At 41.1% G+C, this 18,182-nt stretch overlaps 1 protein-coding gene across 1 annotated transcript in view; it reads left to right on the top strand.

The window, feature by feature from the left end:
- LOC309818359 (aromatase) overlaps positions 1 to 16,527 on the top strand; it is a gene marked incomplete at its 3' end in the record, with an annotated part of 32,804 nt that extends 16,277 nt beyond the window's left edge. The window contains exons 3-9 of the mRNA XM_082648047.1: positions 3,123 to 3,277; positions 5,800 to 5,976; positions 8,403 to 8,517; positions 10,667 to 10,781; positions 11,521 to 11,683; positions 14,818 to 15,059; positions 16,279 to 16,527. Coding sequence (XP_082504173.1) covers positions 3,123 to 3,277; positions 5,800 to 5,976; positions 8,403 to 8,517; positions 10,667 to 10,781; positions 11,521 to 11,683; positions 14,818 to 15,059; positions 16,279 to 16,527 — 1,216 coding nt within the window. The remainder of the gene's footprint in view (positions 1 to 3,122; positions 3,278 to 5,799; positions 5,977 to 8,402; positions 8,518 to 10,666; positions 10,782 to 11,520; positions 11,684 to 14,817; positions 15,060 to 16,278) is intronic.
- Positions 16,528 to 18,182: the final 1,655 nt, after the last annotated feature.

Below are 18,182 nucleotides of genomic sequence, written 5' to 3'. Positions count from 1 at the left end.
TTATTTACTTTTTAAAATTTTTGGCTGCTTTGGGTCTTTGTTGCTGCGCGTGGGCTTTCTCTAGTTGGGGCGAGCAGGGGCTACTCTTCATTGCTGTGTGCAGGCTTCTCATTGCGGTGGTTTCTCTTGTTGCAGAGCATGGGCTCTAAGCGCGTGGGCTTCTGTATTTGCAGCACGCGAGCTCAGTAGTTGTCACTTGCAGGCTATAGGCGCGCAAGCTCAGTAGTTGTGGCGCACAGGCTTAGTTGCTCCGTGGCATGTGGTATCTTCCTGGACCAAGGCTCAAACCCATGTCCCTTGCATTGGCAGGTGGATTCTTAACCACTGTGCCACCAGGGAAGTCCGGTCCCATTTATTTTTGTTTTTATTTCCATTAATCTAGGAGACATATCTAAAAAGATATTGCTGCAATTTATGTCAAAGAGTGACCTCCCTGTGTTTCCCTCTAGGAGTTTTATAGTATCCGGTCATACATTTAGGTATTTAATCCATTTTGAGTTTATTTTTGTATATGGTGTTAGAGAATGTTTTAATTTCATTCTTCTACATGTAGCTGTCCAGTTTTCCCAGCACCACTTATTGAAGAGACTGTCTTTTCTCCATTGTATACTCTTGCCTCCTTTCTCATAGATTAATTGACCATAGGTGCGTGGGTTTATTTCTGGGCATTCTATCCTGTTCCATTGATCTATATTATTGTTTTTGTACCAGTACCATACTATTTTGATTACTGTTAACTCTGTAGTATAAATTGAAGTCAGGGAGCCTGATTCCTCCAGCTCTGTTTTCCTTTCTTAAGATTGCTTTGGCTATTCAGGGTCTTTTGTGTTTCCACACAAATTTAAATTGTTTTCATTCTAGTTCTGTGAAAAATGCCATTGATAATTTGCCATTGCAATGAATCTGTAGATTGCCTTGGGTAGTATAGTCATTTTAACAATATTGATTCTTCCAGTCCAAGAACACAGTATAACTTTCCATCCATTTGTGTCGTCTTCAATTTCTTTCATCAGTGTCAGTGTCTTAATAGTTTTCAGAGTACAGATCTTCTGCCTCCTTAGGTAGGTTTATTCCAGGTATTTTATTCTTACTGATGTGATGGTAAATGACTTTTTTCCTTAATTTCTTTTTCTGATCTTTCGTTGTTTGTGTATTTTTGCAATATCTACAAATCAATCAGTGTGACATACCACACTAACAAACTGAAGAATAAAAATCATATGATGGGCTTCCCTGGTGGTGCAGTGGTTAAGAATCCACCTGCCAATGCAGGGGACATGGGTTCGAGCCCTGGTCTTGGAAGATCCCACATGCCGCGGAGCAACTAAGCCCATATGCCACAACTACTGAGCCTGTGCTCTATAGCCCGAGAGCCACAACTCCTGAAGCCTGCACAACTAGACCCTGTGCTCCACGACAAGGAAGCCACCGCAATGAGAAGCCTGCGCACCACAACAAAGAGTAGCCCCCGCTCACCGCAACTAGAGAAAGCCCGCGCAGAGCAATGAAGACCCAACGCAGCCAAAAATAAATAAAAATAAAATAAAATAAATAAAACATTTAAAAAAGTATTAAAAAATCATATGATCATCTCAATAGATGCAGAAAAAGTTTTTGATAAAAATTAACATCCATTTATGAAAAAAACTCATCAGAAAGTGGGCATAGAGGGAATCTACCTCAACATAATAAAGGCCATATATGATAAACACAAAGCTAACATCATACTCAATGGTGAAAAGCTGAAAGCATTTCCTCTAAGATCAGGAACAAGACAAGGATGCCCACTCACCACTTTTATTCCACAAAGTTGTGGAAATCCTAGCCACAGCAATCGAAGAAGGAAAAGAAATAAAAGGAATACAAACTGGAAAGAAGTAAAACCGTTACTGTTTGCAGATGACATGATACTATACATAGAAAACCCTATCCTTTCAATTATCCAAATTATCCACTCTTCCTTCAAATGCTGTAGCCTTACTTATAAGCAGTCTTAATAAAACATCTTCGCACCAAAGTGAGCTCCTCTGCAGAAGAATTCTGTACCACTGTCCTAAGAAGACAATATTCTCTTCAAACATAGAGGCCCCATGACGTCTTCAGCTAGGATTTTACAACATGTTATAATGCTCATTGCCTTATTGTGCCCCAATTAGAGTAGGATTTGGGGCAGGAAGCAAGACCTGAAGGAGGACATGGGTGGGGAGGGGCTGCCTGCTCCTTCCTAGTTGCTCTGAAGACCCAGCTCAGGCCTTAAGAGCCAGGCCTGGGGGTGGGAATAGAGGGCAGAGCAGTGGAAGAGGAACCAGGAAGTTCAAGGAAGCCTGGGTTCCTCGCAAGGTCCCAGGGTTGCCACAGCAAGGGCTATCTAATGGCTCAGCGTGTCCTATGTCCTGGGAGAACTCTGTGACCCTGGAGACCTTGATGAATCATGATGGACGCAGAGCCCCAAGACAGCTGCTGTCACCACCACAGAGAGCCTTCCAGGCCAGCCCAGCCAGCCAAGCCCAGGGCCAGAGGTGCCCAGGAGATGTCCTTCAGTCCTATAATGATACTGCCCTGGAGGGGCCAGGCCTGATTAGGGCCTCTGGGGGACGGGTGGTACAAGGCAGAACTGCTGCTTCCAAAACTAAAGAGATAAGACTTCAGGTATTCCAGCAACTTCCAATTATGAGGCTCACTTCTGCATGGGGAGCACTGTCTGGAGAGGGACTGCTTGGAGGCTGGAGGCTCTCAGGAATATGGTGGTGTGGAGGGTTCAGTTTCTTACAGGCTTGCAGCTCTGACCACAGTAGTGGGTAATATTTTAGAGACTAGGAGTTAAAAAGAAGGGGAAATAACGAATAACTGTGCGTGTGTGTGTGTGTGTGTGTGCGTGCGCGCGCGTGTGTGTGTATTGATCTTTAGTGATGCTCAAACAGGGAGCTAGTAGGTAGAAATGTTTCAACTGCCGAAGGAGGTTCTTGTGCTAACACAGGTGCTTATTTAATCTGAACACTAGAATTTATGCATTTTGTCAAGATCAACATGCATTTGCTATGAGAGCCAACTGGTAGTCAAACTCATTACCGTGAGTTCTCTGGACCCTTAAAAATCAACACCAAGGTTTGCTTTCTCTGCAGGTCTTCGAGTATGTTCCACATAATGAAGCACAGTCACTACACATCCCGATTCGGCAGCAAACTTGGGTTGCAGTGCATCGGCATGCATGAGAAAGGCATCATATTTAACAATAATCCAGCACTCTGGAAAGCCGTTCGACCTTTCTTTACAAAAGGTATTCAGGTGCTGGGTATAGTCTGCTCTTCTGTCTATGAATATGCCTGTCTTAAAATAATTTTTAACTTCTGCTTCTTCACAGTTTTGAAATAATAAGAGCTAACATTCATTATACATGTACTACATAGTAGGCACTGTTTTAAACACTTGATACTTTAATCCCACAGCAACCCCGTGTGGTGAATACTCTTATCACTTACATTTTACAAATGAGAAAACTGAAGGATAAAGAGGTTAAGTACCTTACCCAATTTCTACCATTAGTAAATGGTAGCAAAGAAGACAACCCCAGAACCCACATATTTAACCACTTCAATTTTGTTCTTTCTGTTTTTACATCCATTTCATGGATGTAAAAAAGAATTAGCACTCTATATACTTAAGGTCACTTCAATTAGCGTGTATGTCAATTAGTGTGTCAGCCATATCCTTGATTTAACATAGCCAACATGTTTGCTGAATCATTGGCTGACTTCCCAGATGTTTTAACAGAAAGCAATTTGCAAATAAATTAGAGAATTTTAGAACTAGAAGGGCTGTATATGTCATCTCTTTCAGCCTCTGAGTTTTATACTCAAGGAAGTACATTTCTAAAGAGATTGTGATTTTTCCCCCAGGCAACATAGCCAGATATAGATGAACAGAAACTGGGCCCCAAACCTCCTTATCTAGTGATTTCCCCCTTTACTATATGCTGCTGGAATGGAAGCCTTTGGGAAATAATCATGACCAACCTTTGACATTAACATCAGAGAAGATGGTCATATACTAGAAACCTTATCATTGATGGAATCTGGCACTAGATGGGTTGTAGGTCTGACCAGGGACCATGGATATTCTTCCCTCCAGCCAGCCTCTGTAGTGAACCTAGATGCCACCTGTGTGGCTGCCGAGACGGGGAAAATCTACACCTGTCCCCGTCTAGTGGTGATCCCTCTCCACAGAGCTGCCCATCACCAAGACTCAGCACAACTCTAGCACAGATTCCACTACCTTAGTTTCCTATTGCTGCTTAACAAATTGACACAGACTTAGTGGCTTCAAACCACACATTCATTACCTTACAGTTTGATGGGTCAAAAGTCTGACATGGGTCTCATGGGGCGAAAATCAAGGCACTGATACGGCTGTGTTCCTTTCTGGAGGCTCTAGGGAGAAAGTGCTTCCTTGGCTTTTCCAGCTTCTAGAGGCTGCCCACATTCCTTGGCCTGTGACCCTTTCAGGGATATTACATTCTGTTCATATGTTTGAAATGTGGCTTCAAGCTCTTGAACATAGAGGCAAATCATACATCAGCCTGGGAGTGATAATCAAAGCCATCCCTTCCATGCAAAGGATTGATTCATGAAGGAATCATCTGTCCCACTTCTGGATGTAACAGTCACCCAGGAAACAGCATCCCTACCTTTCATATCTCCAAGTCCTTCCTAAAGTCAGAAAGTATGCTGCCAACCCAAACTTCTTTTTTATACGTGTGGAAATGCTTAGACTCTAGGACCACTCACCAGGTCTCCTTTCTTATTTGCAAAGTGTGACATCAGGGGCTTCTGCAGCACAGTTGATTTGTTTTGTTGGAGGACCCTAACAGCAAGTCTGAATAATAAAAGACATTAAAAAACTAATTACTCTTAAAGAAAACTTAAACTTAGAACAAGGAGAAAAAGGATTTTAAGAGTTAACACTCATGTTAGACCACCTACCATCATGACTCACTAGTGCAAAGACGGTCAGGGAGCAGAGCAAAGTAAGAGATCAGAGCCAGTTCACTCTACCGGGTTTCATTCATTCATTCCTCTATTTGACAAATACATAATATATCGAGAGCTACCACGTACTACAGACTCAAAGTACAACGCTAACAGGTTGTCACTGCCCTAAAAGAGTTCCCAGTCCTGTGAGGAAGACTGCTCAAACAACAAAGATTTGTTTTGCTGTTAGGACACTGACTGAGTACAATAAATCTGGATGTAGATTGAAGAGAAACTGATATTAAAAGAAGGGTATGTTTGGTAATTTAGAAGACTAGCATTTTACACATATGACCTATAATTAAACAGGAAGCACCTTAGATCAAAAAGGTAAGATCCAATTTGAATAGTTCTATAGCAATATTCTACCACCCACTGAAACATAAAATATTACCCTGACCAAATCCAAACTGTCTTTAGAGGGAAAGGTATATAATAAATATGGAAAATCGCTGATTGGTGATTTATGATCATAAGTACTAAATATTTCATTTGTAATCTCACAAATGACATGTCATCATATGAAGAAAAGTTCAGTTTTGAATAGTTTGTTTTAAAAATATTTATTCATTCATTCATTTTTAACCATAAATGTGATAACCTGCTATAGAGAAAAATAAGAGAATACAGAAAAAGTATAAAGAATAATATGAAAATCTCCACCCATAATAAAAATGTGGACAATTAAGCTTCAAACACAAAATGCCAAAATTGCCTGATAGTTTGTGTGCCCTGGAGTTGGAGGCAGCTCACTCTGACGTGTACCCTTCAGCTTTGTCTGGCCCCGGCCTGGTGCGCATGGTGACCGTCTGTGCTGATTCCATCACCAAGCATCTGGACAGGCTGGAGGAGGTCCGCAACGAGTTGGGCTATGTGGATGTGTTGACCCTCATGCGGCGCATCATGCTGGACACCTCTAACAAGCTCTTCCTGGGGATCCCCTTGGACGGTACTGAAATTTTCATTCTTGTGACTTGACATTGGGCCCTTTATTAAACAGGGCATGAGAAGGATAACAGACTCAAGTAAAGATATGCTCTTTTGTACACTGCTCTTCTTTAAACCTTTCTAAGTATTCCTAAAAATTGTTCCTGGTATGTCTGCCTTGTTCACTTATATGATCATAAATATCTATAGCAGGGGCCATCTTCTATTTCATTTGTATCTATCTCGCCTCATTGCTCTAGGAAATAGGATTCTACCCACAGCTGAAACTTAACAGATGTGATCATTTGATTTGGTCATAAATATATCCTACCACCAAACCTATGTATTTAACCATTACCAACCATTCTTTTGGGCATGATATATACATATATACATGTATATATGTGTGTATGTGTGTGTGTGTGTATATATATATATATATATATACACACACACACACACACACACATACACACATATACACATTCTATCTATCTATCTACACATACATATAAGTGCACATTCATACCCCTCCCTCAAAGCTACTAGGTATGAAAACTTTGACTCTATCTATACAGTGATAAGGGTACAGAGGCTGCTGGAAATGATGATGATAACTAACATTAATTTAGTGTCTACTATGTGCCAAGCAGTATAAAAAGTTGCTTCACATAAACTTTGTCACTTAGCATTTATAACAATCCTGGCAAGATGTCTCACTCAAGAAACTGCTTTCCTCACTATATTACAGAAACAAATATTAAACACATACAACTCGACGGCCAACAAAAGAACAAACATTAATCACGTGGATCCACTAAATTCTGCTGCTGTCAGCTTAATGTAATTTCTCCTAACTTGATTTCTAGCTGTGTTCATTGATTCATACATTCATTCAACTAATACTTATTGACTGCCTATTTCATGCCAGGCTTAGGTTCTGGAGATAGACCAGTTGGACAAGACGAAGTCCTTGCCTTCAAAGAGGTTACATCCTAGTGGGTATATGGACAGTAAAAAACTATCTATCTAATAATATATTAGGCTATAATAAGTGCCTTAAAAAAAAACAAAGCAGGGCAAAGGGCTAGAAAGTGAAGGGGGAGGTCAGTGGGAGGCTGAAGCTCTTGTGGAGACAAAGGGTGGTCAGGAAGGCCTCTGTGGAGAGGATGTCTGAAAATAGCCCAGATGAAGTGTGATGATGAGCCATGTGCAGATCTGAAGGAAGAACATCACAGGCATAAGAAGAAGGCACGAGTTTCACACTTGCCCAAACCGACTGAGCTATCACACCTGCTCCCTGATTGACCACATTTGGACAAGCAGACAAGCGATAAGCCCTCCCTTTCTCCGCTCCACTCTCCTCGAATCATCTCCCTGCCTCTTTAATGATTCCTTACCAGAGTCATAGGAACCCCATCTGATTGACATTAGGATGGGAGCCCCATTCACTCTGAGGACATTAGTCACAGCCTCTTGCCTCATCCCCTTTCACACAGGGACTCTGAAAGTCCTGTTTGCCTGTTCCACGTACATCTCTCCTAAGATATGACAGGTACCTATTTTAGAAGTCCCTGCTCTTTGGTTCCCCACTAGCCTTGACTCTTAGGAGGGATCAAGTAAAGGGAATTGTACAGCTCTCTGTTAACTTATGGATGCAGACTGCGGTCTAAGAACCTTCATAACCCATACAGACTTATGTGTATTTCCCTCTGCTCACCGGATCCTTATTAAACTCTCATTTGGCCTGAGGGACCCAGTGCACCGAAGAGGAAAGGACATGGCCCTGAGGTTAGATAGAACCAGGCTCCAGCCTAGGGACTTCTTGCCACAGTGGTTCTACTTTGTTGGGCAAGCTTCTTCATTTCTATGAACTGCAGTTTCTGCATCTGCAAATGTCTCTTCCCTTCTCTTGTGTATAATTTGAAAAAAAAGGAGGGGTTTTCTTTTCTCTAGTATTCAACTTAATTCAAGAACATCCGTTAAGATCTGACTGTGCACAAGACTCAGGACAAGGCATTGAAGATTCCAAAATGAATTCCACCCTCTGAACCGAAATATAAACAACAGAGTGGGGAGGCTTTTTGCCTTTCCAGGCACCAGAATTGAGGCCATAACAGCATTAATTACTTATTTAAAACGGTCGGGTAAACAGAAGGTGTTGGCAGCTCAGCCAAGGAGAAGGATGTGAGATTCTAGGCTGTGTCTCTAACGCAAACATGAAAACTGGCAAATCTCTGGCTAACGTGGCCAATTTAGATGCCAAGCAGATTAGTGTTGATTTGTTTAGTGGCATTCCCCTGGCTGAAACACCCAGTGAAGGTGGAACCTTGACCTGCTTAGAGTCCCAGATGGTAGGAGAGTCTACAGGGGATCTTCTCTGAGCAGTGTACCATTCTTGGGCTCACATTTTTGCTCATCTGTTCTGATCTTTTTCTGTTTTTCCAGAAAGGGCCATCGTGGTTAAAATCCAGGGTTATTTTGATGCATGGCAAGCTCTCCTTCTCAAACCAGACATCTTCTTTAAGATTTCTTGGCTACGCAGAAAGTATGAAAAGTCTGTGTAAGTAACATATTTTGGAATATTTATTGCTGAGATTGGATTGATCTGTGTTGTGTCTTAGTTATTGCTGGCCTCTTCGGCAAGCTTTCTCCTCTCCAGACCGCAAGGGAGCTGTTAAGTTGCCGGTGAAACACTTCTTACAGCAATTTGGCAGCATGTGGCCAGACCACAGAGGAAAGGAAGACTTTGGCCCAGGGCAGTTTTCCCCTAGGAGGCTGAGAGCTCCATCTCTGGAACTAGGACACTGCTGTGTATTTTGAGTTGAAGAGAAGGGTTGGCTGAACCTATCCTTATCATTAGTCAAAATTCTCTTTGCATGTCTGGAAAAATGGAAACATAAATCATTTTATTGTTGTGTTGCTTCTGAATGAATTTAACTTAATTCAATTTGTCAGAATTGACAGTAGTTGCAAGAGAATTTTTTTCATGATGAACTTTTCTAAGACGTGTTGTTTGTTTAGTTATGCATCTTATATCTTGGGGGATCCTAAAACTGTCATTAAATGGCTTTGCTTTGGTGTCAGACTAGTCTAGCAGAAGACTAGACAAATGCCCAATAGCCTATTGGATAATCAGTGGGTTTTTAGAGTGTAAGTTTCCAGCCACTGTACTTGCCACCTCTAACCGCCAGTGGAAAGCACAGGGGATCTAGAGGTAGACAGACCTGGTTTGTATCCTATCTCTACCACTTAGTAACCAAATGTCCTTGGGAAGTTCTCTGAAATAAAATATAACATACCCTCCGTGGTGGCAATACAGGTTAATGAGATCCTCTATGAAGGGCAATCAGCACAAAGCATGACACATAGTAGGCAGTAAACATGTTAGTTTTCCCCATCCCTCTGTTCATATCTTTCCCAGATGTCCCTGACTATCTTAAATTCTCCATCTCTACAATTTCCCAAAGTTGTTTGAAGAGCTAACTTCATCCTGTTTGCATGTTTTGAAATTCAGTAGTATTAGTCTCCAGGTAGTCAGCTTGATGTTGCTTTATGTATTTCAAGCGGATGATGAGTATTAGGTGGATGATTTGGACACCTGGTCCTTTAAACATTTCTCTTTGTTTCTACCGGAGCTTATTGTGATTTGAATCGATAAGATAAATGGTTCATCTCTTCACTGCTGTCAGAATTTGTGGTCGTCTAAAGAGTCTTATTGGTCCGCAGTTAAACTTGGTCATTAGTTTAGCTTCAGTATGGTCAGCAGGCCCATAGAAACTTGCTGCATGAGACTGTATAACAGTTTCTCTTTGGTTTCTTTAAAATTATCTTAGCAACTTTCCTCTCTCTGTAACATTTGCCAATGGTTAGTGAACTAGGTAATATCTCCTATGACCTAAAGCAGTAAAGACCTAGAGAAATTCTTTTGCAATACCCTTGCAATGTGCCAATACTTTTTTGTTAAGGTATGAATGACATTTAAAATTATACTAGTTTCGGTTGTACAACATAATGATTCAATATTTGTATCAATATATTCTGAAAAGTGATCATCACAAAAGTCTAGTTAACATCTGTCACCATACATAGTTACAAAACTTTTTCTTGTGATGAGAACTTTTAAGATCTATCTTAGCAACTTTCAAATATGCAACACAATATTATGAACTATAGTCACCATACTGTACATTACATCCCCATGACTTATTATTAAAGCCAGAAGTTTGTACCTTTTGATAATCCCCATCACCAATTTCGCTCCCATCCCCAACTTCTTGCCTTGGTAAACAACAATCTGTTCCATGTATCTATGATCTTGCACTTTTTTAAAGATTCCACATGTAAGTGAGAAAGATTCCACATACAAGTGAGAAAGACAGTATGCATCTTTCTCTATCATGCCAATACTTTAAAAAATATATTGGATTTAGCCTTTCGGTAACAGTTTTTAACCTTTAACTATAGGTTACAGCCTTGATTTTGCTACCAGTACCTAGACATGTTGGTTAACTCTGGTTCCTTAATATGAAGTGTAATGTATACGTAATTTATGGATATTTGCAAAGAATTAAGTATAAATTCAGTTATTCATGAGAACTAATGGTTTCAATTTAAATAGATTGTTTCATTTAAACAAATGGCAAATGAATCCATTTTTTTAGGTGTCTTAACTGAGTACAAGTAGATTATATTTTTACTTTTACTTCCAGCAAGGATTTGAAAGATGCCATGGAAATTCTGATAGAAGAAAAAAGACAGAGGATTTCAACAGCAGAGAAACTGGAAGACTGTATGGATTTTGCCACTGAGTTGATTTTTGCCGAGGTACAGACCTGCACTAATCATAATTCCCACACAACATGCATGTATGACTGTGTATAGGTGTCTTAAAATTTCCTCTTGTTAATTGTTGCATGTTTCTGTTTTTAAATATTTGGTTTAGTATTTCTTTTTTTTTTTAAATTTATTTATTTATGGCTATGTTGGGTCTTCGTTTCTGGGCAAGGGCTTTCTCTAGCTGTGGCAAGCTGGGGCCACTCTTCATCACGGTGCGCGGGCCTCTCACTATCGCGGCCTCTTGTTGCGGAGCACAGGCTCCAAACACACAGGCTCAGTAATTGTGCCTCATGGGCCCAGTTGCTCCACGGCATGTGGGATCTTCCCAGACCAGGGCTCAAACCCGTGGCCCCTGCATTGGCAGGCAGATTCTCAACCACTGCGCCACCAGGGAAGCCCTTGGTTTAGTATTTCTATAATGCCCAACCCAAACTGCCCACTATTAGACAATCAGATTAGACTGAACTTTAAGATTTAAATTTCTCTGTGTCTGCACAATATAAAATATGAAAACAGGGGAGTGCAAAGACGCTAAATACATAGATAAATGTCTAAATTGTTCAGCTTTGAGCTGAAGATTATTAATGAAAATGTCCATTGTCAATTCCAGAGACTTGTTATTTCTGTAATTTCATTTTGTTGAGGTCTGTTGATCCTTGAGTGCCACCCTCCCTCCTGTTTTGAACCTTTCACTTTTCCAATGTTTCTCCTCATTTCAATTGTTCAGAAACGTGGTGACCTGACAAAAGAGAATGTGGACCAGTGCATATTGGAAATGCTGATCGCAGCGCCAGACACCATGTCCGTCTCTGTGTTCTTCATGCTGTTTCTCATTGCAAAGCACCCCCAGGTTGAAGAGGCAATAATGAAGGAAATCCAGACTGTTGTTGGTAAGAATTTATCAAGCAAACAATAGAGATTAGAAAACAATTCCTTCTGAATATCAGCTTCTAGGTCCTAAAAATCTTATGTCAAAATCTTTATTAGAATTCACCCAGAGAACAATAGAGCAGTTCACTGTGTCATATTTTCATTATGCCAGACAGGTTTCTGTGTTTTTCTGATATAAAAAAACACACGCTCATTGGAAAAAATTCAAATAATAGATGTATAAGGCAGAAAGTAGTATCTCCTGATCCCTTCCACTCTCCTTCCCATTCCCCAGGGGGAATCACTGTTAATATTTTGATGTGTATTCTTCAAGGTCTTTTTTGATGGGCACATAAACACATATATGCAGGGATTTTTTTAACATCTTTATTGGAGTATAATTGCTTTACAATGGTGTGTTAGTTTCTGCTTTATAACAAAGTGAATCAGTTATACATATACATATGTTCCCATCTCTTCCCTCTTGCGTCTCCCTCCCACCCTCCCGATCCCACCCCTCTAGGTGGTCACAGACCACTGAGCTGATCTTCCTGTGCTATGCAGCTGCTTCCCACTAGCTATCTATTTTACGTTTGGTAGTGTATATATGTCCATGCCACTCTGTCACAGCTTACCCTTCCCCCTCCCCATATCCTCAAGTCCATTCTCTAGTAGGTCTGTGTCTTTATTCCCATCTTACCCCTAGGTTCTTCATGACCTTTTTTTTTCTTTCCTTAGATTCCATATATATGTGTTAGCATACGGTATTTGTTTTTCTCTTTCTGACTTTTCACTCTGTATGACAGACTCTAGGTCCATCCACCTCACTACAAATAACTCAATTTTGTTTTTTTTATGGCTGAGTAATATTCCATTGTATATATGTGCCACATCTTCTTTATCCATTCATCTGTTGATGGACACTTAGGTTGCTTCCATGTCCTGGCTACTGTAAATAGAGTTGCAATGAACATTTCGGTACATGACTCTTTGGTGGGAATGTAAATTGATACAGCCACTATGGAGAACAGTATGGAGGTCCCTTAAAAAACTAAAAATAGAATTACCATACGACCCAGCAATCCCACTACTGGGCATATACCCTGAGAAAACCACAATTCAAAAAAAGTTATATGCGGTTTTATTTGTGTTTTAAAAAACACGGGATCATCCACAAGGATTTGCTACCTTATCAGTGACAAAAGGCTTTTTTCACCCAGAGAAATGGCTATCATTTTTTGCAGTGTTTCTGGGTTTCAAGCAGCCCGTTCTTCCAGGTGGTGGCAGAGGGAGGAGGTAAGGGTGATGATAGCAGAGGCAGGGGAGCGATCAGTTTCCCTCCCCCACCCTCTCCTCCTCCTCTACAGGAGAGCCTCCAGGTCCCTGCTCAGCTCTTCCCCACTCTGTCCCCTCCCTGCTCTGCCATTGCTTCAGCATCACTCTGCCACTGCTTTGGATATCCCCACCCTTCCCTGGAGACACTGCCACGTTCAGAAGAAGTCAGAATTGCTTTCTGGAGAAAACAGAATGCCTTATTTGGAGTGTGCTTCACATAAGTAATCTCTTTAGGAACACATTTCAGACATACGTGAAGAGGTATCAGTAATGATATAGATTTTTCTTTCTTGACTTTACAGAATCCCTGGGAAACAACCTATTTTGCTGTATAAAGGCATCATATTATTAAAAAATTTTTATCTTATTTATCTTTAAAACCATTTGAGTGCTGCTTGAAATAGATGACAAGGGGAAATTTCATACACGGATTAAATATGTGAAAGGGTTCTGCAGACGCATTGCCATAGGAGGGCCACTGCCTGGGAAGGTAGATAGCAAGGAGTCAGAATGACATCTGGGTTTCAAATTCTGGAATGTTTTCTCAAGCACCCTTTTCAGGTTATGGGTCCTGTGCCAGGTGCAGGGGCACCGTGGTGAACAAGCCAGTGCCACCCCTGCAGTCCTGGGGCTCTCAGTCTCGTGAGAAAAAGAGAATTCAAGAAACAAGCTCAGTGGAGTGAGAGTCACAGAATGATGGAGGTACAGGCAACACAGGGGAAATTGCTCTTGAGATCATAAACCTTTAATACAATTTCCTTGAGAGGTGAAAAGTGCTTGTGCCCCATGATGTTCCCTTGATGCTTCAACAGACCTCTGCACGGATGGAAAGTCCAAACAACCACTAGCACATGTGTACGTGTTCCCTCTAGACCTGCATGCCTGGTAATTACTTCCAAGGGTACACCTTTGGTTACCTGCTCCATCATCTACCCTCTACCTCCCCACCCCAGATAAACACAGCCCATTAAACTCTTAAGTATACAGAGAGCAGTATGTGAGGGGCTGGGTGGTTAGAGTTCTCTAAGTGAGACCACTCCTGAATAACATAGTTGCACAGGAGACAGAGCTGCCTCAGGACCCTGGGTTGATTCTGATTCTGCAGAAGTGATACCCCATTTGAGGGTGCTTTGAAGTTTTGCCAATTCTGAGAGTGATCTGAACCTCTCTGACGAGTGTGAGGCCAAGCTGAGACGAGGGATCCGTCAATCCCCAGTTCACCCAGGGCTGATCTGAGGCACCCCTTTTGTCGTGGTGGGGAGAGGGGGTTCTTGCCACACTACCACACCAGGTTGTTCTTGATGAGGTGAGGAGGAGAGACTATCAGTGATATTTTCCGATAAATGACTGCACAGGATACCAGAAGAGAAAATTTCTTTGAACCTGATTAAACTCACCATCTCACTTTGACTAGAGAAGGAATGAACGTCTTCTAGAATTTAGAGTAGGGGACAAAACTCAAGAACCACAGAGGCGGCAGATAAATAAATGTTTGAAGCAGTTTGGGTAGGTCTACATGATACTGCAGAGCCATGTGGGAATGTGGGTCCCATTTTACCTTTTTTATTTTTCTAGAAATTTAGACTTTAATATGAAAAGCCCAGGTGTTAAGATAATTGACTTCAAATCTGAATTTTCATAAGACACTCTGTGGACCAAACATAACATATTTAATGCAGGTTGCTGGTTTATATTAGAATTGTAGATATAATTTTTCTTCAACCAAGAGCAAACTGTTCTATGGAAAGCACAGTATTTTTAATACCAATCGTATATTAAAACTAACATGAGCTTTGTTTTTTTTTATCTTCTTCTACAGGTGAAAGAGACATAAGGATTGACGATATGCAAAAACTAAAAGTGGTAGAAAACTTTATTTATGAGAGCATGCGGTACCAGCCTGTCGTGGACCTGGTCATGCGCAAAGCCTTAGAGGATGATGTCATCGATGGCTACCCAGTGAAAAAGGGGACTAACATTATCCTGAATATTGGAAGAATGCATAGACTTGAGTTTTTCCCCAAGCCCAATGAATTTACTCTTGAAAACTTTGCCAGGAATGTAAGAGCCCTTCCTTAAAATTGAGTGTGCCACTCTTGAAAATGTCACCTCTTAAGTGCTCTCTGTTTCTGTGTTTTCACTGCATATATTTCATTGTATTTACTCATTCTCTTCACACCTCACCAGGAAAACACATTTCCCCTAGCTTGGAACACGACCACCATGTCTGTGCTCAAGGCAAGGAGGCTGGCTCTCCAGCTCTCAGAAATGTCTTCATGGAGGTACACAATAGGTCAAAAGATGAATAATTCAGGCCCTTAATTTGCTTAAAATGAGGTAAATTTTCTTTAACCAACCCATTTAAACTTAACTTTTCCATTTAAACTTATCACCTTGTCACCATGTAGATTCAGCCGTAGCATCATCTAAGTCAAGGAAATCCACTTCTGCTTCAGATGGAAATCAAGTGAGAAGAAAAGATTTGGTTTTGGCAGTGGGCCTTTGGTTTCTCAAATGGCCCCACAAGCACTAGGCCTCATTCTATATAAGACTTTGTAATTACAAGAGCCTCAGCTTCTTCTTTTTCTGTAACTGAGGTGTACTGGAGATTCTGCCTCCATTATGTCAATTCTAGGCAATGACTTTTTTAACCTGAATTATCCTGATAGTTCCCTCTGTGTCCCCTTTTTCCATTTGCATATGGAAATATGATCTTAGTTAAACCAGCTGTCTAATTCATTCCATTTCTAGATAAGCAACCCACGCCATGTTGGCAATTGGTCAAAAATAACTTACTGAGCGTATTAAGTGTCAGGCACTATGTGAGTCCAAATGGGGACAAGACAGGCAGAGGTGTCCCATTAAATATTTGTATAACTAAATATATTTAGATCCTTGGCACTAATAGACAGGGAATCCACACCTTTGCCTAAATTTGTCCTTGTCATCATGTTATATGCCCTGGCACAAAAACAATCTTTGCCTCAATGACTGGCAGAACAGCAGTAAAGCCATGGTCTTCCCACAGAGCTAGCTGAGTATTTACATGAAAAGCAAAACAGGGAATTGTTTGAAGTTGTGTCCGTAACACAAAGGGTGAATCAAACTGGAGGGAGAAAGAGGCTTATCTGAGTTACAGTCACTCCTCTCCGTGAAGGAGCAGTATGGCCAAGTCGCCGAAACCGAGCATTCTGACTCACAGTGTTTTCAGGGTGAATCAAACAGATATGCATGACTCTAGCCTTTACTTCTCGGGCTAATTGTCTGATCATTTTCCTAGGTTCCTTACAGGTACTTTCAGCCATTTGGCTTTGGGCCCCGGGCCTGTGCGGGAAAATACATTGCCATGGTGATGATGAAGGTCACCCTGGTCACACTTCTGAGAAGCTTCCATGTGCAGACATTGCAAGGTCGATGTATTGAAAAGATGCAGAAGAAAAATGACTTATCCTTGCACCCAGATGAGACCAGCGACCTGCTAGGAATGATTTTCATCCCAAGAAATTCAGACAAGTGCCTCGACCACTAAAAAAGTTTGGTCAGTCCCTGCCCTGGAGCACTTCTCAACAGTATTCCACATGGAAAACACCCACCTTTGCCAGGTAGTCCTCCTCCCATGAACAACTGTGGCCTCTGGCCTTTTATACACTTACCTCCTGTGGGGTGTCAGCGGGAGCCGGGAGATGCCGGTCATCTGAGAGCATCCAAACCAGAAACCAGACTGCAGGAGAAAATACAGAGGCCAAGATTTGTGCAGGAAACTGCAGCCCTAAAAGCCCATTCCACAAAACATGCTTTGGGAAAGACAAGCCATCAGCAAGACTCATGCCCGACTCCTCACTGTCCTGCACTGAGATGGGAGCTTTGTAATGACTGGGGCAGAAGCACTCAAGTCAATTACAAAGGCCAGGCCAACACTGGGTACCTAGGGCTAAACACACCCACTAGTGTGAATAAAGGGCTTTTGATTTTGTTTTCGGTGGGTTGGGGACCGCAATATTCACACCTTTGGAGAAATGCTTACAAATTCAGCATGTGACTTTTCCTATGAATTATATTCAATTAACTCTTGTTTATCCACATGTGATTTGTCTGTGGCAAAAGTTAAATTGAAGACTACCCTTTCCCAATCTCTCAATTTATTCCTCAGCCATTTACCTCTGATACAATAGGTGTAGATTCAGGTAATACAAGTAACTTATTAATAGCCTGAGTAAAATATATAATTAGTACCATTTATCTGCTGTAGGAAAAAAAATTCACACAGTGCATTTCAAATTAAAATAAAATTCCTTTTTTCATGTTTGCATTGTTGCTTAGCTCCAGGAGTACAGTAACTAAGAAATAACTTCAGGTAACGGCATCTATTAATTCTTACCACAGCTTCAGTGATTTGGCGGAGGGAAGTCTCTGAATCTATATCTAATTCTACAACCCAGTGAGTTCAAACTTCTAAGGAGTGCTCCTCATATACCATAATCCTTCTCCCTCAACATTTCTCCCCCTCTCTTTCTTTTCATAACCCCAAAAGCCAAAAGCAACAGATCAGTAGAGAACATGGCTAGGGTAGAACCCCTGCAATCACATTTTATCCTACCTCAGATTTAACAGTTACCTTAGAGATCTAACATTTATCTAGTTTATTGGATCACTATATAGCCTTGGAAAAATGCACACCTTGGAATTTTCTGTCCAGGGCGAATCAAGTAGATGAGTGAAATTTCCAAATACTACTTTCCTTGTGTTATACTGATATCACTATAAGAGTGTATCTGCTGAATGCCACTTAAAAACGAAAAAAACTAAACTCATTTACAAACATGTAAATGTTTTTCATTGAGTCAACCTGAATATTCTTCTTATCCTGCTGCTTTGCAATAGGGCAACAGCTGAGTATAAAATGAGAGTGCAAACTCCTGAGAGTGGGAGGTCTTTTCTTTCTTTTGGAATCCACGCCCGTCCCCCATTCTTTCTCCCCATATTTACTTTCAAGATCAACACTGAATTGACACTCTGGCTCAGAGATACTCTAACTGACCCAGAAACTAAGTAAAGGGGAGGCAGGTATCCTAAGAATTCAAGGATGGGCATTAGTAAAGAAGCAAATATTTGAAATTGGAATTATCTGGATCATCTATATGATGTAAACATATGTGAAAATACATCTGTGTATCTGGATATGTC

This window comes from Grampus griseus (assembly GCF_964374135.1).
Source record: "Grampus griseus genome assembly, chromosome: 2".
Classification (NCBI taxonomy): domain Eukaryota; kingdom Metazoa; phylum Chordata; class Mammalia; order Artiodactyla; family Delphinidae; genus Grampus; species Grampus griseus.
Note: the sequence above shows the minus strand (reverse complement) of the source record. Positions and strands in the feature narration are given on the sequence as shown.